Source organism: Salvelinus alpinus, chromosome 15, assembly GCF_045679555.1.
Source record: "Salvelinus alpinus chromosome 15, SLU_Salpinus.1, whole genome shotgun sequence".
Lineage (NCBI taxonomy): Eukaryota > Metazoa > Chordata > Actinopteri > Salmoniformes > Salmonidae > Salvelinus > Salvelinus alpinus.
The window spans coordinates 13,259,373-13,287,198 of NC_092100.1; the positions used below are offsets into that span (position 1 = coordinate 13,259,373).

Genomic DNA, 27,826 nt, shown 5'->3' on the forward strand with positions numbered 1-27,826 from the left:
CGATTAGCTGTCCATCGTGTCTGCCTGTAGCACTGTCTTAGGCGTCTCACAGTACGGACATTGCAATTTATTGCCCTGGCCACATCTGCAGTCCTCATGCTACCTTGCAGCATGCCTAAGGCATGTTCACGCAGATGAGCAGTGACCTTGGGCATCTTTCTTTTGGTGTTTTTCAGAGTCAGTAGAAAGGCCTCTTTAGTGTCCTAAGTTTTAATAACTGTGACCTAATTGCCTACTGTCTGTAAGCTGTTAGTGTCTTAATGACCGTTTCACAGGTGCATGTTCATTAATTGTTTATGGTTCATTGAACAAGCATGGGAAACAGTGTTTAAACCCTTTACAATGAAGATATGTGAAGTTATTTGGATTTTTACGAATTATCTATGAAAGACAGGGTCCCTGAAAAAGGGACATTTCATTTTTTGCTGAGTTTATGATCTCTGTGGTTACTGTTCACTGAGGATAACTCTTGGTGGTCAGGTTATGCGCTGACACCCTGTGGAGACTGGGCCTTCGTGGTCAGGTTAAATTTGGTATTGTTTGATTGGTCAAAGGTGGTTGGTTTTGGGTTGCAAGGTTACACCTTCAGATGTAATAAATGGAATTAAATGCCTTTTGTTCTCTCTCTTACCCTGTATCCTGCCCATGGAGGAAGGTTGTATGACTCATTTGAATTTCCTAGACTTTTAGGCCTCAGGCCTAGTAAGCATCTCCTTGTTCATGCTTAACCTTAGGATCTATATTCTTGGAATGCTTGTTAATGCTGTGGAGCTGAAGCTTCCTGCCTTGTATGTGAATACATTCATTGTTAAAATATCTGCCTTTGATCTAGACAATTGTCAGACCAATTCTTACGTGTCAGTGTCAACTCATTGCCTAACGCTTGCTTATTTTAAAGATCTTTATGGAGTCAAACATTTGAATAGGCTAATTACATGTTAAATATTACTACCCACTACAGTCCTACCTTTCAGGGTAGAGTTTGCCTGGTGATTTTGGAGGGGTCAGACTGATTCTAGCATGAGTTACATACAGGTACTATGCTAGCCGTGAGATATTAGCACACAAGACCATTTGAAAAAACAAAGATGTTTATTGAATGGGTAATGGAGCAGATTGCTTTCCTCTCTTTTCAGACAGTGAGGACAACAGTCCATCTTAGCCTGTTCAAAGTCTCCCACAAGCTAAATCTTTTGACTCATCTGAGTAAGGAAGTGTCACTGACCGCAATGACAGGGCGAGCCGCCAACTAAGAGGTAAGACACAAAACTACATAGCCCAGGAAACAAAACAGCATGACGAGAAACAAAAAGACAGTGACCAAAGGTCCCACCCCCCTGCCCCAATCTCAAATAGACGTTTTTCTCCCCATGGCTCAATTAGCTCACTCTGGCTATTTACAGTTTAACTGGCCTCATCTCGGCCTGGGCGAAGGAGGGAGAGGAGTAATGAAATGGGATGTCAGTCGTTGTCTCTGTCATGATAGGCTGGGGAGGGGGGTCCATTGGCTGTAAAGGGGATGTGTTGGTGGGGGGTATTATTCCTGTGTATCAGTTGTATTCAGGGGTGTGTGTGATGGGGGGGACAAGGCTTGGTTGTTTGTTATTTGTCAGAGGGGTGGATGACTCCCCCACACCCTCTATCTCCAGCATTCTGTTCTGTGGGCCGCTCAACCGAGGCCAGGGTGGCTGTGACCTCATCCACTCTCCTCTCCTCCACAGTCCCATAAAACACCAGGGCTTGACGTTACGGCTTCTTCACCTTCTTGATGGACGAGGAGCTGGATGCAGATTCTCTGCGTTTACGCTGGAAAGACAAAAGAAATGCACCAAACGCTGTCAGTCATTGGTCCAGAACATGTATAAACCTGCAGAATTTCACATTAAACTATGAGAATACTAAGAACTGTGCACATTGGAAAATGTTCTAAATGTATTCTCTTTGACAAGTTGTATTCAGCTAACGCCTGTTAATACAGCAGGGTCGTATTCATTAGGATACACTATCAAAACGTATTGCAACGGACAATGAAAATAGGCATTTCTTATTGGACAAGTTTAGCAGGGATGCAAACTGGTGAGGGCTCAAAAAGATGACACAAACATGCTAAACATCTCTGCTAGGAGGAAATGCAGGTTGGAACTAATTAAACAACAAAGAATATGAACTACATGATCAGTCTCGGTGTGTAAAATAAAAAGTGGTTAATATGAACCTAACTCACAGCTAAAAAATGTAAAGAAAACAATCCAATGTTATTTGTTGCCTAGACTTTACTGCAAATGACACTCAAGTCTTGAGAAAAACACACTAATATTGCAATTAGCCATGAAGGCCTTTATAATAGAACGCTTGTGAGCACACACATCTAAATATTGCACTTGAGAAAAAAACATCTTAAAGTAGCAATAGAATGAAACAAACAGGCATTCTATTGTTGCTGTATTATAGTGGCCACTATAGATATCGATCAAGAGCACAAGGCTACATGTGTGCAAGAATAACGTTCACTGAGTAAAATGAAGTAGAATCCAGCCAGTAGTGATCCAAACCCCCCCTCCTCTCCTCTCCCAAACTTTTCTCATCGAATCTACACGAATCACGCAGGTCACCTATTTTGGATTCAAAATGGCGAATTTCGCCAAAAAAGCTGACCAGTTTGCATCCCTGGTTCAGGTAGTCCCTCCCGTGTCGGTCTGTTTAATTCCATTTCAAATCATAACAAATTTTATTTGTCACATGTGCCGAATACAACAGGTTACTGAGCGACTTACTGAATTGGGGGTGAGCGGAGCTCCCACCACATCGATGATCTGTTCCTTGGCCTCGCCCTTGATGTCGTCTGGGCCGGGCCAGGCGGGCATCTCGGGGCCCCCAGGGGCCTCTAGTCCTCCTCCTCCTGGGGGCCCAACAGGGATCCCCCCTCCTCCTCCAGCCTTCAGCAGGGCCTCGTAGCGGTGGCGTAGCATCTGTTGTTCGTACTCACAGTTACCGTGGGCCTGCTTCAGCTCATAGACCAGCACCAGGTCACTGCGCAGCTCGTTGAACATCTGGACTATCTCCTCTGTGGGCATGGGGTTCAGGTCTACACAGAGAGAGCAGCGTAGGGAAAGATGAAAAACACACAGATAGGAAATATCCCACTAACCATTGTACGAGGCCCACAATGCATTGGCAGTAACCAAACGGTTTGCCTTGTTTTACTTGACCTACATGGACAAATCAACTCAAAGGATATTTAAGTCCAACTATCTAGTCAGAGTACCTTGGTCTGTGTTTGCTCTATTTTTATTTTTTATTTTTTTCACCTTTATTTAACCAGGTAGGCCAGTTGTGCACAAATTTGTTTATATCCCTGTTAGTGAGCATTTTTCTTTGGCAAGATAATCCATCCACCTGACAGGTGTGGCATATCAAGAAGCTGATTAAACAGCATGATCATTGCACCTTGCGCTGGAAACTATAAAAGGCCACTAGTTGAGGGAGTGTGCAATTGGCATGCTGACTTTAGGAATGTCCACCAGAGCAGTGCCAGAGAATTTAAATGTTGCATTTCTCTACCATAAGCCGCCTCCAACGTCATTTTAGAATTTGGCAGTACGCCCAACTGGCCGCACAATCGCAGACCACGCCAGCCCAGGACCTCCACCTCCAGATACTTCACCTGCGGGACCGGACAGCTGATGAAACTGTGGGTTTGCACAACCAAAGAATTTCTGCACAAACTGTCAGAAACCATCTCAGGGAAGCTCATCTGCGTTCTCGTCATCCTCACCAAGGTCTTGACCTGACTGCAGTTCATCATCGTAACCGACTTCAGTGGGCAAAATGCTCATCTTCGATGGCCACTGGCACAGATGAATCCCGGTTTCAATTGTACCAGGCGAGCGGTTTGATGCTGTCAGTGACCTATGGTGGCGGTGGGATTATGGTATGGACAGCTATAAGCTACGGACAACAAACAACGAGCACAATTGGATTGTCATGCCATTCATCCGCCGACATCAGCTTATGTTTCAGCATGATAATGCACAGTCCCATGTCGCAAGGATCGGTACACAATTCCTGGAAGATGAAATTGTCCCAATTCTTCTATGGCCTGCATACTGACCAGACATGCTCTGGATCGACGTGTATGACAGCGTGTTCCAGTTTCTGCCTATATGCAACAACTTTGCACAGCCATTAAAGAGGAGTGGGACAACATGCCACAAACAACAGCCTGGTCAACTCTATGTGAAGGAGATGTGTCGCGCTGCATGAAGCAAATGGTGGTCCCACCAGATACTGACTGGTTTTCTGATCAACGCCACCTAGTTTTTTTTACAGTATCTGTGACCAACAGATGCATATATATATATATATATATACAGTGGGGAGAACAAGTATTTGATACACTGCCGATTTTGCAGGTTTTCCTACTTACAAAGCATGTAGAGGTCTGTAATTTTTATCATAGGTACACTTCAACTATGAGAGACGGAATCTAAAACAAAAATCCAGAAAATCACATTGTATGATTTTTAAGTAATTAATTTGCATTTTATTGCATGACATAAGTATTTGATACATCAGAAAAGCAGAACTTAATATTTGGTACAGAAACCTTTGTTTGCAATTACAGAGATCATACGTTTCCTGTAGTTCTTGACTAGGTTTGCACACACTGCAGCAGGGATTTTGGCCCACTCCTCCCTACAGATCTTCTCCAGATCCTTCAGGTTTCGGGGCTGTCGCTGGGCAATACGGACGTTCAGCTCCCTCCAAAGATTTTCTATTGGGTTCAGGTCTGGAGACTGGCTAGGCCACTCCAGGACCTTGAGATGCTTCTTACGGAGCCACTCCTTAGTTGCCATGGCTGTGTGCTTCGTGTCGTTGTCATGCTGGAAGACCCAGCCACGACCCATCTTCAATGCTCTTACTGAGGGAAGGAGGTTGTTGGCCAAGATCTCGCGATACATGGCCAAATCCATCCTCCCCTCAATACGGTGCAGTCGTCCTGTCCCCTTTGCAGAAAAGCATCCCCAAAGAATGATGTTTCCACCTCCATGCTTCACGGTTGGGATGGTGTTCTTGGGGTTGTACTCATACTTCTTCTTCCTCCAAACACGGTGAGTGGAGTTAGACCAAAAAGCTCTATTTTTGTCTCATCAGACCACATGACCTTCTCCCATTCCTCCTCTGGATCATCCAGATGGTCATTGGCAAACTTCAGACAGGCCTGGACATGCACTGGCTTAAGCAGGGGGACCTTGCGTGCGCTGCAGGATTTTAATCCATGACGGCGTAGTGTGTTACTAATGGTTTTCTTTGAGACTGTGGTCCCAGCTCTCTTCAGGTCATTGACCAGGTCCTGCCGTGTAGTTCTGGGCTGATCCCTCACCTTCCTCATGATCATTGATGCCCCACGAGGTGAAATCTTGCATGGAGCCCCAGACCGAGGGTGATTGACCGTCATCTTGAACTTCTTCCATTTTCTAATAATTGCGCCAACAGTTGTTTCCTTCTCACCAAGCTGCTTGCCTATTGTCCTGTAGCCCATCCCAGCCTTGTGCAGGTCTACAATTTTATCCCTGATGTCCTTACACAGCTCTCTGGTCTTGGCCATTGTGGAGAGGTTGGAATCTGTTTGATTGAGTGTGTGGACAGGTGTCTTTTATACAGGTAACGAGTTCAAACAGGTGCAGTTAATACAGGTAATGAGTGGAGAACAGGAGGGCTTCTTAAAGAAAAACTAACAGGTCTGTGAGAGCCGGAATTCTTACTGGTTGGTAGGTGATCAAATACTTATGTCATGCAATAAAATGCAAATTAATTATTTAAAAATCATACAATGTGATTTTCTGGATTTTTGTTTTAGATTCCGTCTCTCACAGTTGAAGTGTACCTATGATAAAAATTACAGACCTCTACATGCTTTGTAAGTAGGAAAACCTGCAAAATCGGCAGTGTATCAAATACTTGTTCTCCCCACTGTATATATATATATATGTGTATTCCCAGTCATGGGAATTACATAGATTAGGGCCTAATGAATTCATTTCAATCGACTGATTTCCTTATCTGAACTGTAACTCAGTAAAATCATTGAAATGTATTTCAATTACTTTCAAAGTCATTTGGAAGTAAGTATTTGGATATATTTTCTTTGAGAAAAAAAACACAGCTTTTGGAAATACACTTAGAAAGTATTTCATAATACTCAAATACACCGACTCAAACGCACTCCCATGCCTTTAACCCAGACCGGTTTGGTATTTGAAATGTTGTATTTGATTCGGTACACATTATTTGGGGTGGGGCGGGGGGCGGGAAGCCTTGTGGTTAGAGCTTTGGGCCAGTAACCGAAAGGTTGCTGGATCGAATCCCCAAGCTGACAAGGTAAAAATCTGCCGTTCTGCCCCTGAACAAGGCAGTTAACCCACTGTTCCCCGGTAGGTCGTCATTGTAAATAAGAATTTGTTCTTAAAACTGACTTGCCTAGTTAAATAAAAGGTTAGATTTAAAACATTGATATATTTTTTTAAATATTCTAATAAACAGAAAATAAGTATTTCAGTAACAAATAATACACATATTTGAACCCAGGTCTGGTTGTTTGTGTGAGTGAGACAGCGCCTTGGTTTGCTGTTTAACATTTATGCTGAGATTATGGTAGGTATTATGCCTAACTGAACTCACCCACTTCCCGCTCTGTCAGGATCTGGTCAATGGCCTTGATCTTCTTCTGGCCTACCGAGCTTGGCAGCTTCATCTGTAACACACACAGAAAATAATACGTTGGGGTGTATGGGGTGTATTTCAAATGGGAGTTCTTTATGGTGTTTCAAATGGGAGTTCTTCATGGTGTTTCAAATGGGAGTTCTTCATGGTGTTTCAAATGGGAGTTCTTTATGGTGTTTCAAATGGGAGTTCTTTATGGTGTTTCAAATGGGAGTTCTTTATGGTGTTTCAAATGGGAGTTCTTTATGGTGTTTCAAATGAGAGTTCTTTATGATGTTTCAAATGGGAGTTCTTTATGGTGTTTCAAATGGGAGTTCTTTATGGTGTTTCAAATGGGAGTTCTTTATGGTGTTTCAAATGGGAGTTCTTTATGGTGTTTGAAATGGGAGTTCTTTATGGTGTTTGAAATGGGAGTTCTTTATGGTGTTTGAAATGGGAGTTCTTTATGGTGTTTCAAATGGGAGTTCTTTATGGTGTTTCAAATGGGAGTGCTTTATGGTGTTTCAAATGGGAGTTCTTTATGGTGTTTCAAATGGGAGTTCTTTATGGTGTTTCAAATGGGAGTTCTTTATGGTGTTTCAAATGGGAGTTCTTTATGGTGTTTCAAATGGGAGTTCTTTATGGTGTTTCAAATGGGAGTTCTTTATGGTGTTTCAAATGGGAGTTCTTTATGGTGTTTCAAATGGGAGTTCTTTATGGTGTTTCAAATGGGAGTTCTTCATGGTGTTTCAAATGGGAGTTCTTTATGGTGTTTTAATGAGTTCTTTATGGTGTTTCAAATGGGAGTTCTCTATGGTGTTTATGGAGTTTCAATGAGAATGCTTTATATTGGTCTTTGAGAGGGAAGCTGAGGTCCTATGGTGATATTTGGAGGGGGAACCATCTAAGCAAACCAATATACAATTCCAATACAGATCACGTGTGACTGATAATTTTAGTGCATGGCCATGCTTACCCTCTGGCTGCGCAGCGTGACTCCAGCTGATTTGAAGTCAGGGAATTTGATGCCTGCCGTCTCAGGAACAGTCTGTTGTGGACAGACGGGGAGACAGTAGAGAGGTGAGCACAGAGACAAGACAAACAAGCAGGGTGGCATCAGGTTCCTTATTAAGGGATTGGGCGAATGGGAGAGTGTTTGTATACCGGTTTCTCCATCTCTCGTTTCAGCGGGAGCTTCTTCTTGGTAGCCTTGCGCTCGGCACGTCTCATCTCTGTGTTGGTGTCTGCTGCTGTGATGAGCTTCTGCAGGTCCTGGGCCTTCTTCTCACGGTCCTTCTTCCTGCTCTCCATCTTCCTCAGCTCCTGCATCAGATACTCCTCTTCTGCCACCTTCAGGACAAAACGGGGAAGTGCAACATGAGCGGGGGATTAAAACAGAAGAATGAGTTACGAATAATATAATTAAGCAATAACACTCGACAAGGCCCGAGGGAGTGCCTGGACACAACGCGGAGCGCCTGGACACAACGCGGAGCGCCTGGACACAACGCGGAGCGCCTGGACACAACCCTTAGCCTTGGTATATTGGCCATATATCACAAACCCCTGAGGTGCCTTACTGCTGTTATAAACTGGTTACTAACATAATGAGAACAGTAAAAATACATGTGGTATGACATCAGCATTCAGGTCTTGAAACAACCAGCTTATAATGGTCTGTGACCTCTGGACATACATTAAAGACCTTCACAGCTTGATAGATGCAAATATATTTTGGTCACATGGTCTGTTTCTAGTAGGAAATACTTCAGACATTGTATTGGATTCGATGAAATTGTTCATGTGTGCCCTAACTGCCGCCAAAAAGGCAATAATTTTTAAAATAATTTTTAAAGTGGTTTGAGCCAAATACTTCTATAAAAACTTATTGGAGAACTTATTCTTATTCTGTAGCTACAAAAACTCTAGTGGGCTGGTTAGAGGCCATCTCCATCATCAAAGACCTGGGTTAGCTAACTGCTGTTTCAACATCCCCTTCTTGCTCATGTTTTATTGTTGTGGTAGTCTGTGACAGCTATCTCGTTTGATTGGCACTGATAAAAACACCCCCCCTTAATTAAAAAAAATATAACACTAAAATAATTTAGGCCTATGCAATATAGCCATCCTTCTGTCCAAATCAATGTACAATTGTTTATTTAACCTTTAACTAGGCAAGTCAGTTAAGAACAAATTCTTATTTACAATGACGGCCTAGGAACAGTGGGTTAACTGCCTTGTTCAGGGGCAGAACGACAGATTTTTATCTTGTCTGCTCGGGGATTCGATCTAGCAACCATTCGGTTACTGGCCCAACGCTTTAACCACTAGGCTACCTAATGAGTGCATTGTCTTAATTTATGCGATCCCAGTGAAAATCTAACCCATGACCATGCCAAACTCCGTCCAGGAGTTAGACACCAGATACATCATATGAATCAAAATGGCTGAAAGTAATTGCACCTCAAAGGGATAGTGCAAGATTTTGGCAAATAAGCCATTTTCTACTTTAACCCAGAGTCAGATGAACTCATGGAAACCATGAAATTGCTCAGTAGCATTCGCGCAATAGCTGTACCCTTAGACTTCTAGTCATAGGCGAGTTAGCAATGGCTCGCAAATCTACTTTCAACTTCCTTCAAACTGCACACAGAGACATAAAAATGGTACCCATGATTTCTTCTGACTATGGGTAAGTAGACAACTATTATCTTGGACTACCATTTCAACCTTCAACACTAACAGTGGAATTGTCTTTGGGGAGGTGCTGCTAACCTGATCAGGCGTGCGGTTGAATAATCTCTCCAGCTGCTCTTTCCTGCGCCTCTCGTGACCCGCGTCAAATACGTACATCTTGGGCTCTGTCCCTGTTGCAGCGCGAACCTTGGTCAGCTTACCGCAAATGTTGTAGTATCGTTCCTTCAGGTCCTCCGTTGACCGTTTCTGAAAGTACAAATACAGAAATGTTACCGGCAGGTACAATTATCATGGGAAGACATTATATTTCACGATGCATCACATTCAAATATTTGCCCCCAAAAAATCCAATATTCTAAATGTTTTGAAATACTTGAATCTTTTCTGTATTGTGATTTGTGGATTCAAATGATGTATTTAAAATGTGTGTGTGTGTAATGTCAGTCATAGATAGCCTCCTCACTCTGTATTGCTGATGGTCGTAGCGGTCGTGGACGACAATGAAGCGCAGGTCAAAGCGCTTGCACAGGTCAAACAGGTGGTCCGTCTCCGCCTTGGTCCAGCCGTCATCATGGAGATACATCTGGTACTCCTGCTCCGAGTACACTGGCACCTGCACTGCCTAGGGAGGAGGAGACGGAGAGAGATTTTTGCATTTGCTTTGGCTATAAAGCCCCTTTGAATTGAAAGAGAGTGAGACGGGAGGTCACAGGGATGGAGAGAGAGGGAAGGGGTATGGAGTGAGGGAGGTATAGAGAGATGGAGAGAGAGGGAGATGGAGGGGTAGAGATGTGTGAGACCGACAGTGATGAAGTGAACAATAAAGAGATAAAAACAATGAGAGACAGCGGAGAGAAACCCCTCTCCTTACCTTGTTGAAGCGGGCGAATGGGTAGTCCTTGCCTTCCTCTGCCATGCGTCTCCAGTGGTGGAAGACGGCTCCGTCTCGGCGGGCTGGGTTGGTAAAGGGCATCCATTTCCAGGGTCGCACCCGCTTACAGCCCAACTTGGCCTTCACTGTCCGGTAGCCCTGAGTAGTGTCACTGGGCAGCAGGGGGGGAGCATCTCTGCTGAGAGACAGGTGGTGGTCAGAATACTAATTCAGTGACACGCCCTATTAAACGCAGCAATACAGAAATTCAATCACAAGTAAATACCATTTAATGAGATCAGTGTTCAAGTCATTCTAATTTTATTGGTCACATACACATATTTAGTAGATGTTTTGCGGATGTAACGAAATGCATATGTTCCTAGCTCCAACAGTGCAGAAGTATCTAACAACTCAAAAGTAAAAGAATGTAGTATGTTCAGCCCAAGAGGCAGGGCAGCCAGACAGAGGGAGTTTGCGTCAAACAGGGTTCCTACTTCTTGTCTGAGTAGAGCAGGGCGTACACCTCTCTGTGCATCCCCTCTGGTCTCTTGAAGGTCAACGTTTCAGTTGTTTTCTTGGCCTTTTTCTGTAATGGGGGGGGGGGATTAAGGTTGAGTGCAGATCATCAACTGTGCAATTTAGATGTAAACGATAGACTGTCAGTTGATAGGCTTGTGCTAATGAAACTCAACAATGGACAGTTGGGACACAGTAAGTTGTTCCACACAAGCCACTCTCACACACCATCAACAGACAGGTCCTCAGCAGGTTGTGACCAGAGGGCATCATTCTTACCTTCTCGGAGTTGATGAAATCCTTCTTACTGATCGGCCCATCATTGTCCCCTCCGGCCAACTCCAGAATATCTCTCACATCGGCACCAGCTGCCATGATGACGTGTGCTGTAAAGAATAGGAACTCTGTATTTGTATTCTGTCATTGTGTGTCAAATGTATATGTCATCACCTGATAGCTCACCTAACTATCAAGTTATTTACCGTACGTTCTTGGCTAGACATGGCAAGCAGAGCTAGCAAGCAATGTAGCTAGCTAATCTCTTTGCAGAGGCTACTACTCGGTCTTTGCAGAAAGCCAACGTTAACGGTCTATAATTTATGGATACATTATTAGTTAACATATGTATTAGGTGTATTCAAAGAGGATACCTGTATTTTGTGTCGATAATTTAGCTAGTTAATGCGTCGCTCACGTTGACTAGTTAACGTTAGCTTTCAAGCAAATATGTTCAGCTAGCCGGCTTTAGCAAACGTTGCAGCGCTAAAGCCCAGCAGGGACATAGCTAGTTATGGAATACTTCATTTTCAACGTAAAGTTTTACCGTTTACCTTTTTGGTGAATCCACGCGTCTGTTTTTGTCTTTTTAAAGCAAATATTCTGTGAAAGTATAAAAATTGGCTAGCTAGCTAACCGGCTAACAACAAGCTATAATCAACAAGCTTGCGTTCAGCGGAAACCGGAAGTAATTCTTCTTCGCCAGCAAAGCCGCTTCTGTAATACGTTTTTCGCCACCTACTGATGTGGAGGGGGTGAACTTGGGACAAAATTATTTAACCACATTTAAAAAAAAATGTATTTATTTATTTCACCTTTATTTAACCAGGTGAGCCAGTTGAGAACAAGTTCTCATTTACAACTGTGACCTGGCCAAGATAAAGCAAAGCAGTGCAACACAAACAACAACACAGAGTTACACATGGAATAAATAAACGTACAGTCAATAACACAATAGAAAAGTCTATATACAGTGTGTGCAAATGAAGTAAGATTAGGGAGGTAAGGTAATAAATAGGCCGTAGTGGCGAAATAATTACAATTTAGCAAATAAACACTGGAGTGATAGATGTGCAGATAAATCATTGATAAATAATATGACACATGTGATAAATGATATGACACACATGCCATATGTTGTCATATATAAGACATGAATACATGTAGAGAAGCAACATGTTGACTGTTTCATTAAAATCCTTATTAAAAACAAGTTTATTACTGTTCTGAACATGCCCCACATTTTCCAAAGTACATTGAAATTGGAATGATACTGTGTCGCCTGGAAGAAACATTAAGAAAATGATTGGATGGGTTATCAACAAAGATTACATAAAATAAAATTTTTAAGTGAATTGCTTTCTTATACTTGAATATAGAGGAATTCAACACCAAAAATGAAAATAACAAAAATGTTGTAACCTGTCCACTCTATTTTCTCATCTTCCTCATCCTCTACTTTCTGTTCATTCTGCTTGATCTCAGTGGTGTACTCAGACTGAACCACCACGCGGTAGGAGAACTGGTCTGAGTGGCACGGGTAGGCCTGTACCACACTACTGTTGACTGGGATTTTGACTCAGCCAACAGTGAAATCCTGGACATGGAATATATACTCCCCTTCACACATCAGGACAACCTTGTTGAGGTAACGGATGCCATCCTGGTATTCTTTGGGCAGTTTGCGAGAACATTGGCAGCGTTGCACAGTGGAAATAGTTGTTTGAGCATTCATGGTTGTGGATATACACCCTGGTATGCCAGTTTACCTTTTTAAACAGGGCAAAATAAGCACTGTTGTGCACAGGGGTGTTGAAGGAGGCACTGAGTCATGGCTTGCCAGTGTAGATCCTGGGTGTGTATTCCACTTTTTTATGGAGGAGGTCCCCAAGCAGCATCCGGAAGGGCAACGCATTGAACTGAACGCCCTGCAACATGCCGGCATTATACAGCTCTAGTTGGTCCATGTACAGTTTAGACTTAGCTTTGAGGTTGAAAACATTTTCAGCAGCGATCATGGGAAAAGGGATGCAGTCCAAAAGGGCCACCTGGTCTTCGTGGGTGGATGAGTTACCCTGATCCAACAACCAGTCCTCCAAACCTTTTAGCAAGAAGGCCTCCTCTGGCACTACCACGTCTGAACGGGCCAGAAGGTCCTTTACTGTGCCCAGGCCAAGACCAGTCCAGGCTGGGGAATGGCTCAGTGACTTACAGTTCCAGGCAAGGTAGCGCAGACAGGTTTCCTGCAGAACTGGGTCGCCTGTACAGACGGAGTGCTCGTACAGAGAGGTCTGGGTCTGGAAGGAGGAATCCTCCGGGAGCAGTCAGTTGAAGAGCCTCCCTTCCTCCTCCTGGAGCTGCGTCAGACTCCAGTCGAACACCATCTTGTGGATGCACTGGGCAGAGGACGCAGTGATGTTGATTTGCCTTGTGTACAAAGATACCTGGGGAAGAAGGAGACACAAGATACATGGATTCTCTGCCACGACACGGCTTTGACAAAGAAATGGTGGATGTAATAACAGGCTAACTAGGCTCTGGTTTGTAAAGTAGAGCAGGTTGGTCTCACCTTACCTTAGAAAGTTGGTGAAATGAGGGTGGCGGTTGAGTCTGACGTCTATGTTGAAGTTAATGAAGTTCTCCTCCTTTGAGACGTTTAAGATGGAGGCCTCTGGATCGAGAGTGACGGTCAGCTTGTGAACACAGATGTTTTCCACAGTGCTGTTTGCGACCCGACCCGCACCATGATGTCAAAGTCACAGTAGCGTCCACTTTCAAACAGCCACCCCATGTGGTTAGCAAGGCCTCCGTTGTGCTCCAGGGCGTAGACACGGCTGATATTCTGAGCAGATTCTGATCAAATAAAAAAATATTGGTCAACCACATCATATATTGAAAAGCACAAACAGTATATAAACAAAATATCAGAAATTGATCATACATTTTCATCCAATCTAACAGAACGATTCATTGAAAACCTGGTGGAGGCTGCTTAGGGGAGGACGGCTCATAATAGTGGCCGGAATGGAATGAATGGAATGGTATCAAACATGGTTTTAATGTGTTTGATACCAATCCATTCACTCCATTCCAGCCATTATTACGAGCCGTCCTCCCCTCAGCAGCCTCCACTGTTGTAAACTGAGCACCTCCTTGAGCATGTACTGTAACAGTCGTCTATACTAGCATCTCAAAGTGAGCCATGCACCAAACATTTCTGCTGTTTAAATTTTCATTAAGTGCATTTCAATGATACTGTGTCTGGTCTTTAGGTCTTTGTGGATGAGTATTTGTGGTCATTGGTCAGTCTTACCTCTCTCACAGACCACACTAGCATCCTCCGTCTGTTGGCAGTCAGTGACCCCCCCCCCCCAGCCTTTGAAGAGACCGTGGGACAGGTGCCCATCACAGGTGCCCATCTTGCCCATCACAGTTTAGAGCCTGTGTCCAGCCTGTGTCCAGATTACAGACGGGTCATGGGTCAATAAAAACAAACAGTGAAGGTGTGATATTCTGTACCTATGCAAAGACACACATGGGGCTAGTTTCCCGGACACAGATTGAATCAAAACTGCGATGAGTGGATACAAGAGAAGTTATACAGATCCAACCTAACTTGTCCGTATATTCCAGCCACCACGGCAGTGAGAGCACCAGGTTAGTTGAGATCGCAACACACCACCTAAGCCTCAATAATGTCCCAGTTGTCGTCACACACGGTCCCCCACTGTCCATTATATTAGACCTCCACACAGCCCTCAGAGGACAGCTTACCCCCCACCAGCCTCATGACCCCATTCTGTAACCCTGAATGGAGGCATTAGAGTACAGTCAGTAAGTCAGTCAGTTAGTCAAATAGCGAGAAATAGTAATGGTGTCTTTTTGTAGGCACTAACTCCGCCATGGTTGTTCTATGAGATAATCTTCATCAGCTGACGTCACTTTTTGTGATTTGTTAAGCATTTATGTAATTTTAAAAAGGCTTCATAATTCATCAAGGTCATGTTAACTGACTGATATAATCTCATAGAATAAAACGTATAAGATCTGCTAAGTCTGGGTTAACCTCAGACCTTTTTTTCAGCATTTATCGCCAAACCCTATTTTTTCCACATTCATTTTCCCCAAAGGAATGGCTGAACGAACCAGAGGTAACTCTTTTCCGTTTTTTAGGAAAATTATCAATAAGTTAAAAGGATAATAATTAACAAGCATCCAATTGTCTACTCTAAAATTAGGTTATGCTTTTTTATACTATTTAAGGGTGGTTTGTCAGACACTGATTTAACCTAGTTCTGGATGAACAAACAAACATACAGTGGAAACGGTTTTATTCTATTCTATATTTTGTGTGCACTAGTTCATCACGAACTGATTTCTATCTGCAACAAGTCCATTTGGTGGAAATACCACTGGTGGGAAAATGCACATATGTTTCAATTGGATGGAAACCTAGCTACTGACAGCTACTCAATTAGCCCATGCTGGTAAATTTTTGGAGATTGGTAAATTAGACTAGTTAGTCTAGCCAGCTATCTAAAGGTGTAGTATTCATGGCCAAATTACTGACTGGGGACGCAGGGCACATGCCAGAGGCCCTGACCCTAATGGGGGCCCACATTGATTTTGATAGTTACTCTCACTCAGATATCATATTAACATGGCACAAGTCAATTGCAGGAAATTAGCTCATAAAACTGCAAACATTTCTCCCCACCTCATCGCAAAATATGTAGAACTGCAGGAAATTAGCTGTAAAACTACAACAAAAAAACAGTTCTTTAAAGCAAATGTATTTGTTTATCTTTTGTTAATAAAATGTGTTTTCTGCTAGCAGATTCCTCTGTATAGTTTTTAATTCTGGTGCTGAGTTAATGTGTAGCAGATAATTGTATAGTTAATATACTATGTCTGCACCATCGAGAGCATCCTGACGGGTTGAATCACTGCCTGGTATGGCAACTGTATGGCAACTGCTTCTCCAAATAGCATTTTAGAATTGTTTAATTGTGTAGAAATGCAGTAAATGAGCTTCAACTTAAGATTCCTTGAATATAATTAGAAATACAGTTTAAACAACTTTTAAACCAATTTTCTATATAGAGAGCCTCTAAAATATATGTAAACAGACCGTAAATGTCGTAAATGTCTACATTTTTGTTTTCTGTGGAAAGCTGTGAGTGTTATAATACAATATCAGTACTTGTTGCATTTACAATTTATCTTAGCCCTATCACCTATCATGGCTCCCAAGTGGCGCAGGGGTCTAAGGCACTGCATCTTAGTGCAAATAATAAGAATTTGTTCTAAACTGACTTGATTAGTTAAATAAAGGTTATAAACAAATAAAACATCAGCTGATTTCAGTCAGTGTATGGTCATGGCTAGAAAGCATACAGCTTTTGTCAAATTAATGTCAAAAGTTAGCATTTTAGCTAACCCTTTCCCAACCTTAACCTAATTTTCCTAACCTGCTATGTTAGTTATTCTAACCTACTAAGTAACCTTTCCTAACGTTTTACGAAAAGTCAAATCTGACAAAAACTGTATACCATCTAGTTAAAACCTCAGTGGCTGTGGAATTAATGCATTGTTGGAACAGAATGTTGGCAGTTAATTATAAAAATGTAAGGAATCATTCGTCTAAAACTGGCTGGCTACCTAGCTAACAAACATGCAGTGCAGATTTTACATTTTACAGACGCTCTTATCCAGAGCGACTTACAAATTGGAAAGTTCATACATATTCATCCTGGTCCCCCCGTGGGGAATGAACCCACAACCCTGGCGTTGCAAGCGCCATGCTCTACCAACTGAGCCACACGGGACCGTGATAATATTCAAATTCATTGTTTTACAGGACATCTTCTGACAGGACTAGCAAACCATAGTTGACCAATTCCCTTCCCAAAAAGGCAGACTTTTTCTAGTTCTATGGTGCACTGTACCAGGAGGGAGGAGGCAACGCTGCTAAGCAACGGTACACACAGGGTGCCAACACACAATTTGAGCCAGCTGTGATTTCCAGCTAATGCATGTCGTTTTGGCTTGATATTTTGGCAGTATACTAACAGCAGGTAATCGATTATTTTCAACAAAGCAATTCACGTTTCAATGTAGGCGTACTTATGTGCGACTCACTCGATAACATGGCTTGCTAGTTAGGCATTTGACTCAAATTTCTAAAAGCAGGCTTTTGGCTAGCTAACGTCACTGTACAGTAGCTAGAATAGTTAACGTTAGGTATTGTTAAAAGGCTAGTTAGGTCCATCCAGCTAACTAGCTAGCTACTTTTTCCACATTAAAGCTCTGCTTTGCCCTCTCTGTTTGACAGTGTCAAAAGCAATAATGTCCACAAGCAAGGAACAAGCAGCTATCAGTAAAGTTACGAGTTTCCTTCAAGAGTGGGATCATGGCAACAAGACGGTGCGCAGCCGCATGCTGACCGTTTTTCTGACTCAAAACACTGGAAAGACTTGCCCTGAGTTAGAACTGGAATTCGCACAGGTTGCCAGTCTCTTTCTGGCTCGGCTCACCGCCTGGATGAGGCTGACGTATCCTTGCATAATGCATTTGATGTGGTTAGATAACCAGTCCAGTGCTATGGTGTCATTCATATCCACATACAAAGGCCGCATGTTTGGAGAAGGGGATGCAAAACAAATGTGGTGTATTTTGGCATTTTCATTTACTCAGGCTCATTCAGCTACATGTTCGGAACATGCTTAGGTCTTCAACTGAAAGCAGTTGGTGTGTTCCTCTCTGCAGCTAGCAAGTGAGTGGAAAAACATAGTCTGAATTTGTATAGCTAACACATTAATCTCTTGCACCATAAGGTTTAGTCACATACCCTTTATCTTTCCACAGTCATCGTTATCTCATAGAGTTCCTGGAGGTTGGAGGGGTCCTAACCCTCCTGGAGATCTTAGGTCAGAAACAGACCAAGGAGGAGGACAAGGCAGAGGCCATTCGGCTGCTTCAGATAGTCTCCAACGCTGGACGCAAGTACAAAGAGCTAATCTGCGAAAGCTATGGTAAACAACTCACCAAACTATCTCTATGATACATACCGTGTTTTTAGTATGCAGTTGGATTTCTAAATTGTTACAGTTCAAATTGAAATGATCTATGTAGAGAGAAATGATTCGCTGTTATTGCTCCAAGATGTGTTGGGTTTTTCAGTCTATGATTAAAGACTGATTGGCAAATAATAATAATAAATCATTTAATTTGTAAAGCGCTTTTCTCAGACTCAATGCGCAAAAAAATACAAACGAATAATAATAAAAACAATCCAAAACACAGAACTTAGAACATAGACAACAATCAAAGCTATATATAGGTGTTGCCAGATCCGGAGGACATGAGAATCGAATTAGCAGAGGTCCTTGAAAGCGTTTCTGAACAGCACGGTCTTGAGCTGTGCCTTAATAACCTTTTACTGCATTGGGCTAAATCAGGGTAGTCTTAAACAAATCTACTTTGAAACCAAAGTATACACCTCACACACATGGTTATGGGCAACAACAAAATAAATAAGATCCCTGTACCATAGAGTTGAAATGTATACAATTTTGAGTTTGCACCCCAATATTAACCTTTATATACATCACAGAAGACTAAAATATAACAAAACTGTTTGACATAGAAACACCAGATTTTCAGCTGTTAAAAAAAATTGTTTATTAATGATGAAATTTTGAGAAATATGAATAACATTCCACCCATGAGGCCAGTAGTCATTTGACTGCAGGAGAGGGCTACAGGAGGACAGAGATTCTGCAGCCCTAATAGTGTCTGGAAGTGCGTTCAACAGCCAGGGAGCCGCGCAACTGAAAGCCCTGTCACCCCTAGTTTTTAGTCAGCTGCGGGGCTGCTGAAGGGAGAAGGACCTAGAGGAGCGAAGGGTGTGTGTTGTTGATTGGTTAATGTTGTTTGATTGGTTCTCAGACCATATCACCGTGTCCACTGTTTCCTCTCTCCACGTGGCTTGCAGGTGTGAGAGCCATTGCAGAGTGCCTGGCCAAGTCCAAGACAGAGGGGACCCAAGAGACAGCACGGGCCCTGCTGGAGTCCCTGGCCCATGGAAACCCCAAATACCAGAACCAGGTGTACAGAGGGTTGATCGCCCTGCTGACCTGTACCTCGCCCAAGGCCCAGCAACTGGTCTTGCAGACCCTCCGCATAGTACAAGTATAACAACACACATACACACAGGCAGTCACACACGCTTGCTGACACACAGGCATGCATTCAAGTGTGCTTACACACACACACACACACACACACACACACACACATGGGCTCAACTACCATGGGACATAACAGCTGAAAATCCAGCATTGTATTTATCCAGCATGTATTTATGAAGGTAAATGATTGGATATAATTCTGACCCCTAACAGGACATAGTGAAGGAAGCCCACCCCAGCATCGTGGGACCTCTGTTGAATTTGTTGAGGTCCCTGCATTTGGAGGTGCAATATGAGGGTAAGTAATAGCTAGGTGTGCGTGTCAACTCTCAGCTATCCAGACAGCCTGTTCTACATGTATTTCAAATACAGATCTCTTCCATTGACATCTTCAACATCCACTTGTACTTCACGCTGTAGTATCTGATTCCTATAGTATGCAGTATTATTTTATAATCTCTTTTGTAATTATTGTGTTGTCTATCTCCCCCCTCTCTCTCTCCCAGCTATCGAGCTGATCACAGATCTCAGGCAGTGTGAGGTCAGACCGGCGCTGCTCACAGGTCTCGTAGCGCTGCTCAAACCGGCTATGGAGGGAGTGCAGACATACAAGATCCTGGAAGGTCTCACATCTTCTCCTTATTGGTTCCCCAGTAAATGAGAGGCAAAGTCATTGTGCATCTAGTCATTGCGTAGTTCTCATTGCAACCCACTAAGAGCAACCCCATAGGACTTTTCTTGCTACAGTTCTAACAGTCCCTTTTCTTCACACACAAGATGTGATATTGCATACGTCTTTTAACATAGTCATCATGCCTGAAGCAATGTAGATCCCCTTTCAGGATAGAGTTCTAGGTAATGAAAATGTTTTTGTATCAATAAAACACTTGAACTGTTATTGATGTGTTGATGTCCATTCCATCAGACCCAGAAATGACCAAGATGACTGAATCCCTGCCAGTGTTTGTCCAACAAGCTGCGGCAGCCAAAGCTTTAAGGTGAAGTCAGAACCCTCATGTATGGGTATCCCTTAGAAATGTCATTCTGACATGGTCTGTGAATTTGCCACAAACTGTCTGAAACTGAAAACTGAAGTTAAATGCTGTATATTAGTAGAATCAGCGGCTAATCTGATTTATTTGTCACTCACTTCTTAACTTAGAAGCGATTTGCTTGTTATTTTATATTGCCACTCAGCCCATATTTAGTACTTTAAATGTAATGACATACAGATCAGTACAATTAGTACAATCCAGGCTGTATCACAACCGTCCGTGATTGGGAGTCCCATAGGGCGGCGCACAATTGGCCCAGCGTCGGCAGAGTTTGGTCGGTGTAGGCCGTCATTGTAAATAAGAATTTGTTCTTATCTGACTTGCCTGGTTAAAAAAAAATATTTTTTTAAATGTGTATTAGTCTGTAACAGTAACGTTCATGATCATCATATACCAATGCTGACCGTTTTGACTGTATGTGCTGAAGGTTGCTTGCTCAGGGGAGTCAGGAGCTGTCCCAGGAACTGCTTCCTCTCAGAGTGGTGCACCACTTGATGTATGCTATGGGAAACCAGGAGCATGCTGACGCCCAGAGACAAGCCAGCCTGGCACTGGAGGTAAATCAAATCGAATCAAATAGGTACACACCAGAGTTGGGGAATTGAAGGCAGTCAATTCAGGAAGTGATTTGAGTAAAAAATTGAACAACTTTTGAAATAAATATATTCTACTTTTCAGTTTATTAAGAAGTCATTGAAAAAAAGTAGCTTTTTTCAATATTGAATTGGAATTTCAGCTTACTTCCTGAATTGAACCCAACCCTGGTACACACACACACACACACACACACACACACACACACACACACACACACACACACAGACACAGACAGACAGACAGACAGACAGACAGACAGACAGACAGACAGACAGACAGACAGACAGACAGACAGACAGAAAAGAAAAGCATTCATCTAGAATTCATTTGCACATCTATCACAGTTGTGATAGTTTTAATTTTGTAGATTCCAAAGACAACAAAATCACACAGACCCTGTCTCTCTCTCTCTCACACAGGCATTCTGTATACTACCCTGTATATCAGTACAGAGTAGATACTACCCTGTATATCAGTACAGAGTAGATACTATCCTGTATATCAGTAGAGTAGATTCTATCCTGTATATCAGTACAGAGTAGATACTATCCTGTATATCAGTACAGAGTAGATACTATCCTGTATATCTGTACAGAGTAAATACTATCCTGTATATCAGTACAGAGTAGATACTATCCTGTATATCAGTACAGAGTAAATACTATCCTGTATATCAGTACAGAGTAGATAGTATCCTGTATATCAGTACAGAGTAGATACTATCCTGTATATCAGTACAGAGTAGATGCTACCTTGTATATCAGTACAGAGTAAATACTATCCTGTATATCAGTACAGAGTAGATAGTATCCTGTATATCAGTACAGAGTAGATACTATCCTGTATATCAGTACAGAGTAGATGCTACCTTGTATATCTGTACAGAGTAGATACTACCCTGTATATCTGTACAGAGTAGATACTACCCTGTATATCAGTACAGAGTAGATACTACCCTGTATATCAGTACAGAGTAGATACTACCCTGTATATCAGTACAGAGTAGATACTACCCTGTATATCAGTACAGAGTAGATACTACCCTGTATATCAGTACAGAGTAGATACTACCCTGTATATCAGTACAGTGTAGAATGTAATCACTCAAGCCAAGTCTTATCTCTGCCTTTGTCTTTAGCATTTTGTCCGTACATACCCAGTGGTGGAGGAGCATGTACGCAGAACCATGGGTATCAATCTGTTTGCAGCCTTCATGGTGAGCTGAAATCTATTTTGTATGTAAGAGTATGCATCTACACTGAACCAAAATATAAACACAACATGCTACAATTTCAAAGATTTTACTGAGTTACAGTTCATATAAGGACACCATTCAATTGAAATGAATTCATTAGGCCCTAATCTATGGATTTAACATGACTGGGAATACAGATATGCATCTGTTGGTGACAGATACCTTAAAAAAAAGACAGGGACGTTGATCAGAAAACCAGTCAGTATCTGGTGGGACCACCATTTGCTTCATGCAGCGCAACACATCTACTTCACATAGAGTTGATCAGTGTGTTGATTGTGACCTGTGGAATGTTGTCCCACTCCTCTTCAATGGCTGTGCGAAGTTGCTTGATATTGGCGTTAAGACTGGAACACGCTGTCGTACACGTTGATCCAGAGCATTCCAAACATGCTCAATGACTAATGATTGGCTGAGAGAAATTGATGATAAAAAGATTGCGGGGGCTGTTATGGTAGACTTCAGTGTGGCTTTTGACATTATCAATCATAGTCTGTTGCTGGAAAAAAACTTTTCATGTGTTATGGCTTTAGACCTCCTGCTATATTGTGGATAAAGAGTTACCTGTCTAACAGAACACAGAGGGTCTTCTTTAATGGAAGTGTCACGTTCGTGATGAATCGGACCAAGGCACAGCGTGGTATGCGTACATTCTTTAATATAATAAGAATGAACACTGAACAAACGAAGGTTCCGGACTGTGGCCCATCGTTGGAGGTTCCGGACTGTGGCCCGTCGTTGGAGGTTCCGGACTGTGGCCCGTCGTTGGAGGTTCCGGACTGTGGCCCGTCGTTGGAGGTTCCGGACTGTGGCCCGTCGTTGGAGGTTCCGGACTGTGGCCCGTCGTTGGAGGTTCCGGACTGTGGCCCTTCGCCGGAGGTTCCGGACTGTGGCCCGTCGCCGGAAGCTCTGGACTGGGAACTGTCGCCGGAAGCTCTGGACTGTGGAAGCGCACTGGAAGCCTGATGCGTGGTGCCGGAACTGGTGGTACCGGGCTGAGGACACGCATCTCAGGGCGAGTGCGGGGAAGAGGCACAGGCCGTACTGGACTGTGGAAGCGCACTGGAGGCCTGATGTGTGGTGGCGGAACTGGTGGTACCAGGCTGGGGACACGCACCTCAGGGCGAGTGCAGGGAAGAGGCACAGGCCGTACTGGACTGTGGAAGCGCACTGGAGATCTGGAGCATAGAGCTGGCACAATGCGTCCTGGCTGGATGCTCACTTGAGCCCGGCAAGTGCGGGGCGCTAGCACAGGACGCACTGGGCTGTGCAGACGCACCGGAGACACAGTACGCAGAGCCGACGCAGGATATCCTGGTCCAAGGAGGTGTACTGGAGACCAGGAGCGCTGAGCCGGCACCATCCGTCCTGGCTGGATGCCCATTCTAGCCCGGCAAATGCGAGGAGCTGGAATAGAGCGCACCGGGCTATGAATGCGAACTGGAGACACCGTGCGCATCTCTGCATAACACGCTCCCCACGGTAAGCACGAGGAGTTGGCTCAGGTCTCCAACCTGACTCAGCCAATCTCCTCGTGTGCCTCCCAAATTATTGGGGCTGCCTCTCGGGCTTCCGTGCTAACCGCGTCCCCTCGTATCGTCGCCGTTCCTCCTGCGCTATCTCCACCTGCTTCCATGGTAGGCGATCCTCTCCTGCCAATATTTCCTCCCACGTCCAGGATCCTTTACTGTCCAAAATCTCGTCCCATGTCCATGATGTCTGCTCCTTCTGAACACGCTGCTTGGTCCTTTTATGGTGGGTTCTTCTGTCACGTTCGTCGTATGAATCGGACCAAGGCGCAGCGTTGTATGCGTACATTCTTTAATATAATAAGAATGAACACTGAACAAACGAACCAAAATAACAAAACGACACGTGAAGCTATACAAATGAGTGCTGACAGGCAACTACACATAGACAAGAACCCATGAACACCAAAGGGAAATGGCTACCTAAATATGATCTCCAATCAGAGACAACGATAAACAGCTGCCTCTGATTGGGAACCATATCAGGCCACCATAGACATACAAATCACCTAGACCTACAAAAACCCTAGACATACAAAAAACCTAGAAAACTAACGTACCCACCCTAGTCACACCCTGACCTAACCAAAATAAAAAAAAACAGAGATATCTCAGGTCAGGTCAGGGCGTGACAGGAAGCCTCTCCAACAAAATCCAGGTAGAACCAGAAATTCCCCATGGCAGCTGTATAGGCCCATCCGTGAATAGCATTCTTCTCCAGCATGCCATGGGCCATTGAACTAGTATTTTCCCACCGAACTGCAGTCAGGTCAAGATCCTGGTGAGGACGACGAGCATGCAAATGAGCTTCCCTGAGACGGTTTCTGACAGTTTGTGCAGAAATTCTTCGGTTGTGCAAACCCACAGTTTCATCAGCTGTCTGGGTGGCTGGTCTCAGACGATCTCGCAGGTAAAGAAGCCGGATGTGGAAGTCCTGGGCTGGTGTCGTTACACATGGTTTACACGTCTAGTTTTGATTTACATTTAATTGGTTGTCAACTAACGGGAATTCAACATGAAATCAACAAAAAATGTCACAATGTCATTGGATTAAGGTTAGAAGTTTGGTGAAAAAAAGACTGAATGCTCTTATGTTGAGGACATTTTGCAAATCCCATCAGTTTCCCACATTGATCCAATGTCATCACTTCGATTTTTGGGGGTTTAAATGATGTGGAAATAATGCTGATTCAACCAGTTTTGCCCAGTGGGTGCACACCTGACACACAGCAGTGTTCGCGCAGTTGTCCTTATTTTTGCTGAGTTTTGATTGATTCTCTCAAATGTTTTTTCTTTCCTGGGGGGTTGAGATTAGGACTCACGTTTTTTGGATTTGAAAATCCAACAGTTGTATTGAAAGGGGGTGGCACTCTGGGGCTGTGTGTGGTCGTCCATGTTGGTTTGAGTGAGAAAGACACAGAGGAGAACCAATCAGTAAAAAAGCACATCCCATGCTTTATCGACGCATTGTGCCGAGTCTCGACAACATCAAAATAGCCTTTCTAGACTCAGAAGTCAGGAGTACTTTGAGTTAGGTGTTAGCCAGACTAAATGGCACTGGCTAAAGTGGCCAACTGGTCTGAGCAATGATGTGTATAAACCCTGGACTGCTGATGCAATGTATTGGCTATTGAGAGGCTTTGAAACCACGGGTCGGCCATATTGGCACTCCCCAGTAGGCACAGTCATCCATAGGAATGAATGGAATTCTATAGTATTTCAATTAAATGTTTCAAGTACAAAATTACATGTATTTAAGGATTGTTGTTGTTGTAGTGGAAACAGTAACATTATTAATTTAAAAAAAGAATACTTTAAGATTTTTTTTTTTTATAGATGTTTTCATTCTTTTTTTTACGTTTATCTCACATAATATAATTTAGAGGTATGCACTAAGGTATCTGCAATAGAAATGTGGCAAAAAACGAATGCAGACATTAATAAATCAATTTCTATAGCTTTCAAAATATTTTTTTTACAACGGTGGGGGCGTGCCAAGATGGTCATTGGGTCCGAGTCTTCACTTTTTTTGAGATTACAATGCATTCAAATTACTTTTATTAAAAAAATAAAATAAAAAATAAGTTTGCTTCTCTACTATTTTTAGCACAAACCTGAGACTCTCTACATGAAGATGGATGAAATTCAAGCAGATATCCTGCTATCAAATAAAGTCAACATTTCAGAAGGTAATTGTATGAGACTTTCTCTTCAGTTTTGCAATATTTGTGTAAGTAAACATGTATCCCTAAGCCTCACATCATTAATATTAATAATAGTTTATTTAGCTTTTATATTACTGTAACTTTCCATTACAAAATAGAATTTCAAATGAATATCTTTCGTCTTTTTATTTACAGTTCTGGAGCAGCAGAGCTCAGAAGACTGAAACAGACAAAGTACAGGCATGCCATTTTGTATAATAATAGTTTACACTTTATTTTCATGTTACAGTAAAATAAATCAATAAAAATAACAAAAAGTATTCAGCCCATATTATTGTTCTTGAACCGATTGCTTAGCAACTGTAACCATGAGAAATGCCTTTCAAATGACGAGATTAAGTGGTTTAGCCTGGGTACCAGTGTTTATAGCTGACATTCCACTTCTTACTTGCACTGCTGTCATTTGCCAAAGAGACTTGTCTTTCTCCAATCTTCAAATATGAACATTCTATCATAAATGAGCTCAAGGAGATATGGATTTGGTCCTGATTCCACAACGTTCAGTGCTATCCGGAATCATTTGGACGTCCCTACCCTAAACCTACCTTAACCATAACCTAACCTTTACCTTAACCATTTTAAATTTCAATTTTGGGTGTGTTCGTAAATTAAATCTGGAATGCCAGAGTGCACTCAGTGCGTTTGTAAATTCAGAGCGTTGTCAAGCGTTTCCGGAGTGCCAAGTCTAGGACAAAAAGGCTTCTCAACAGTTGTGAAGGGGAAAAAAAGGCTTCTCAACAGTTCTCAACATTGTGTTCCCCCCCCCTCTCACTTTAACTATACATTCATGTACATACTACCTCAATTGGGCCGACCAACCAGTGCTCCCGCACATTGGCTAACCGGGCTATCTGCATTGTCACGCCACCCACCACCCACCCGCCAACCCCTCTTTTACGCTACTGCTACTCTGTTTATCATATATGCATAGTCACTTTAACCATATCTACATGTACATACTACCTCAATCAGCCTGACTAACCGGTGTCTGTATTTAGCCTCGCTACTTTTAAAGCCTCGCTACTGTATCCCATCTGGTTTGCTCTTAGTGGGACTATCATTTGTTTTTCAACAGGACAATGACCCAACACACCTCCAGGCTGTGTAAGGACTATTTGACTAAGAAGGTGAGTGATGGAGGGCTGCATCAGATGACCTGGCCTCCACAATAACCCGACCTCAACCCAATTTGAGATGGTTTGGGATGAAATGGACCGCAGAAAAGCAGCCAACAAGTGCTCAGCATATGTGGGAACTCCTTCAAGACTGTTGGGAAAGCATTCCTCATGAAGCTGGTTAAGAGAATGCCAAGAGTGTGAAAAGCTGTCAAGGCAAAGGGTGGCTACTTTGAAGAATCTAAAATATATTTAACACCTTTTTGGTTACTACATGTGTTATTTCATAGTTTTGATGTATTCACTATTATTCTACAAGGTAGAAAATAGTAAAAGAAAGAAAATCCCTTGAATGAGTAGGTGTGTCCAAAATGTTGACTGGTACTGTATGTGTTTCTAAAGTCATGTGTTACTTTTTAAATGGTTTTACCTATAGCGATAGGTGAACCAAAGTGTACCGATGCTCAATTAGCCAAGCTACGGAATAGTATTAGCACTCTGATCAATCAAAACATTCAGTTGAAAAAGAAAAGGGCCACACTTCAGGAAGAAAAACTATACTGATTAAGGAAAATACTTAGTCCAGACTGCAGATGATTACAGGTTAGAAGACAAGACGAAGCTAAGCAGTGAGACGAACAAACTCAAGAAAGTCCTGGAATTGACTAATGTGTTGTATTGAGCAATGAGATGGAACAGCTTCAAAAACACATTGAACATTTAACCAATGAAAAGGAGAAGTTGTTAAGCGAAACATACACTTCAGACAGAATTTGATGCAATGAAAAACCTC

At 42.8% G+C, this 27,826-nt stretch overlaps 2 protein-coding genes and 1 pseudogene across 3 annotated transcripts; 1 reads left to right on the plus strand and 2 right to left on the minus strand.

Moving 5' to 3' along the window:
• Positions 1-1,073: 1,073 nt before the first annotated feature.
• dmap1 (DNA methyltransferase 1 associated protein 1) lies at positions 1,074-11,764 on the minus strand. Of its 2 annotated transcripts, none has more exons than XM_071342545.1 (11): positions 11,620-11,764; positions 11,069-11,175; positions 10,768-10,859; positions 10,271-10,469; positions 9,863-10,021; positions 9,478-9,645; positions 7,867-8,052; positions 7,679-7,750; positions 6,682-6,754; positions 2,775-3,085; positions 1,074-1,806 (listed from the first exon to the last, which is right to left on the minus strand). In XM_071342545.1, exons 2-11 carry the CDS (start codon positions 11,162-11,164, stop codon positions 1,747-1,749), a joined length of 1,416 nt encoding a protein of 471 aa, XP_071198646.1. In that variant the 5' UTR covers positions 11,165-11,175; positions 11,620-11,764; the 3' UTR covers positions 1,074-1,746. The 2 variants fall into 2 exon arrangements, with proteins under 2 accessions (XP_071198646.1, XP_071198647.1); XM_071342546.1 differs by having other exon boundaries at positions 10,271-10,466; positions 11,620-11,763.
• Positions 11,765-12,894: 1,130 nt separating this feature from the next.
• LOC139540529 (galectin-3-binding protein B-like) lies at positions 12,895-14,484 on the minus strand (annotated as a pseudogene).
• A 2,541-nt stretch (positions 14,485-17,025) lies between these two features.
• LOC139539257 (armadillo-like helical domain containing protein 1) lies at positions 17,026-26,175 on the plus strand. The gene is made up of 12 exons (XM_071342120.1): positions 17,026-17,142; positions 17,400-17,619; positions 17,772-17,840; positions 17,933-18,099; positions 19,062-19,258; positions 19,471-19,555; positions 19,764-19,880; positions 20,183-20,255; positions 20,740-20,869; positions 22,048-22,125; positions 25,801-25,882; positions 26,054-26,175. Exons 2-12 carry the CDS (start codon positions 17,414-17,416, stop codon positions 26,080-26,082), a joined length of 1,233 nt encoding a protein of 410 aa, XP_071198221.1. The 5' UTR covers positions 17,026-17,142; positions 17,400-17,413; the 3' UTR covers positions 26,083-26,175.
• The last annotated feature ends 1,651 nt before the right edge of the window (positions 26,176-27,826 follow it).

Bases quoted from the DNA above. Each gene is read 5' to 3' on its own strand.
- LOC139539257 (XM_071342120.1), top strand. From the start codon at position 17,414: ATGTCCACAAGCAAGGAACAAGCAGCTATCAGTAAAGTTACGAGTTTC. The intron at 17,841-17,932 runs GTGAGTGGAAAA...ATCTTTCCACAG, and splicing joins TTCCTCTCTGCAGCTAGCAA to TCATCGTTATCTCATAGAGT. The intron at 19,556-19,763 runs GTAAGTAATAGC...TCTCTCTCCCAG, and splicing joins TTTGGAGGTGCAATATGAGG to CTATCGAGCTGATCACAGAT.
- dmap1 (XM_071342545.1), bottom strand. From the start codon at position 11,164: ATGGCAGCTGGTGCCGATGTGAGAGATATTCTGGAGTTGGCCGGAGGG. The intron at 10,470-10,767 runs GTAGGAACCCTG...CCTGTCTCTCAG, and splicing joins CTGCTCTACTCAGACAAGAA to CAGAGATGCTCCCCCCCTGC. The intron at 10,022-10,270 runs GTAAGGAGAGGG...CCTCCTCCCTAG, and splicing joins CATTCGCCCGCTTCAACAAG to GCAGTGCAGGTGCCAGTGTA.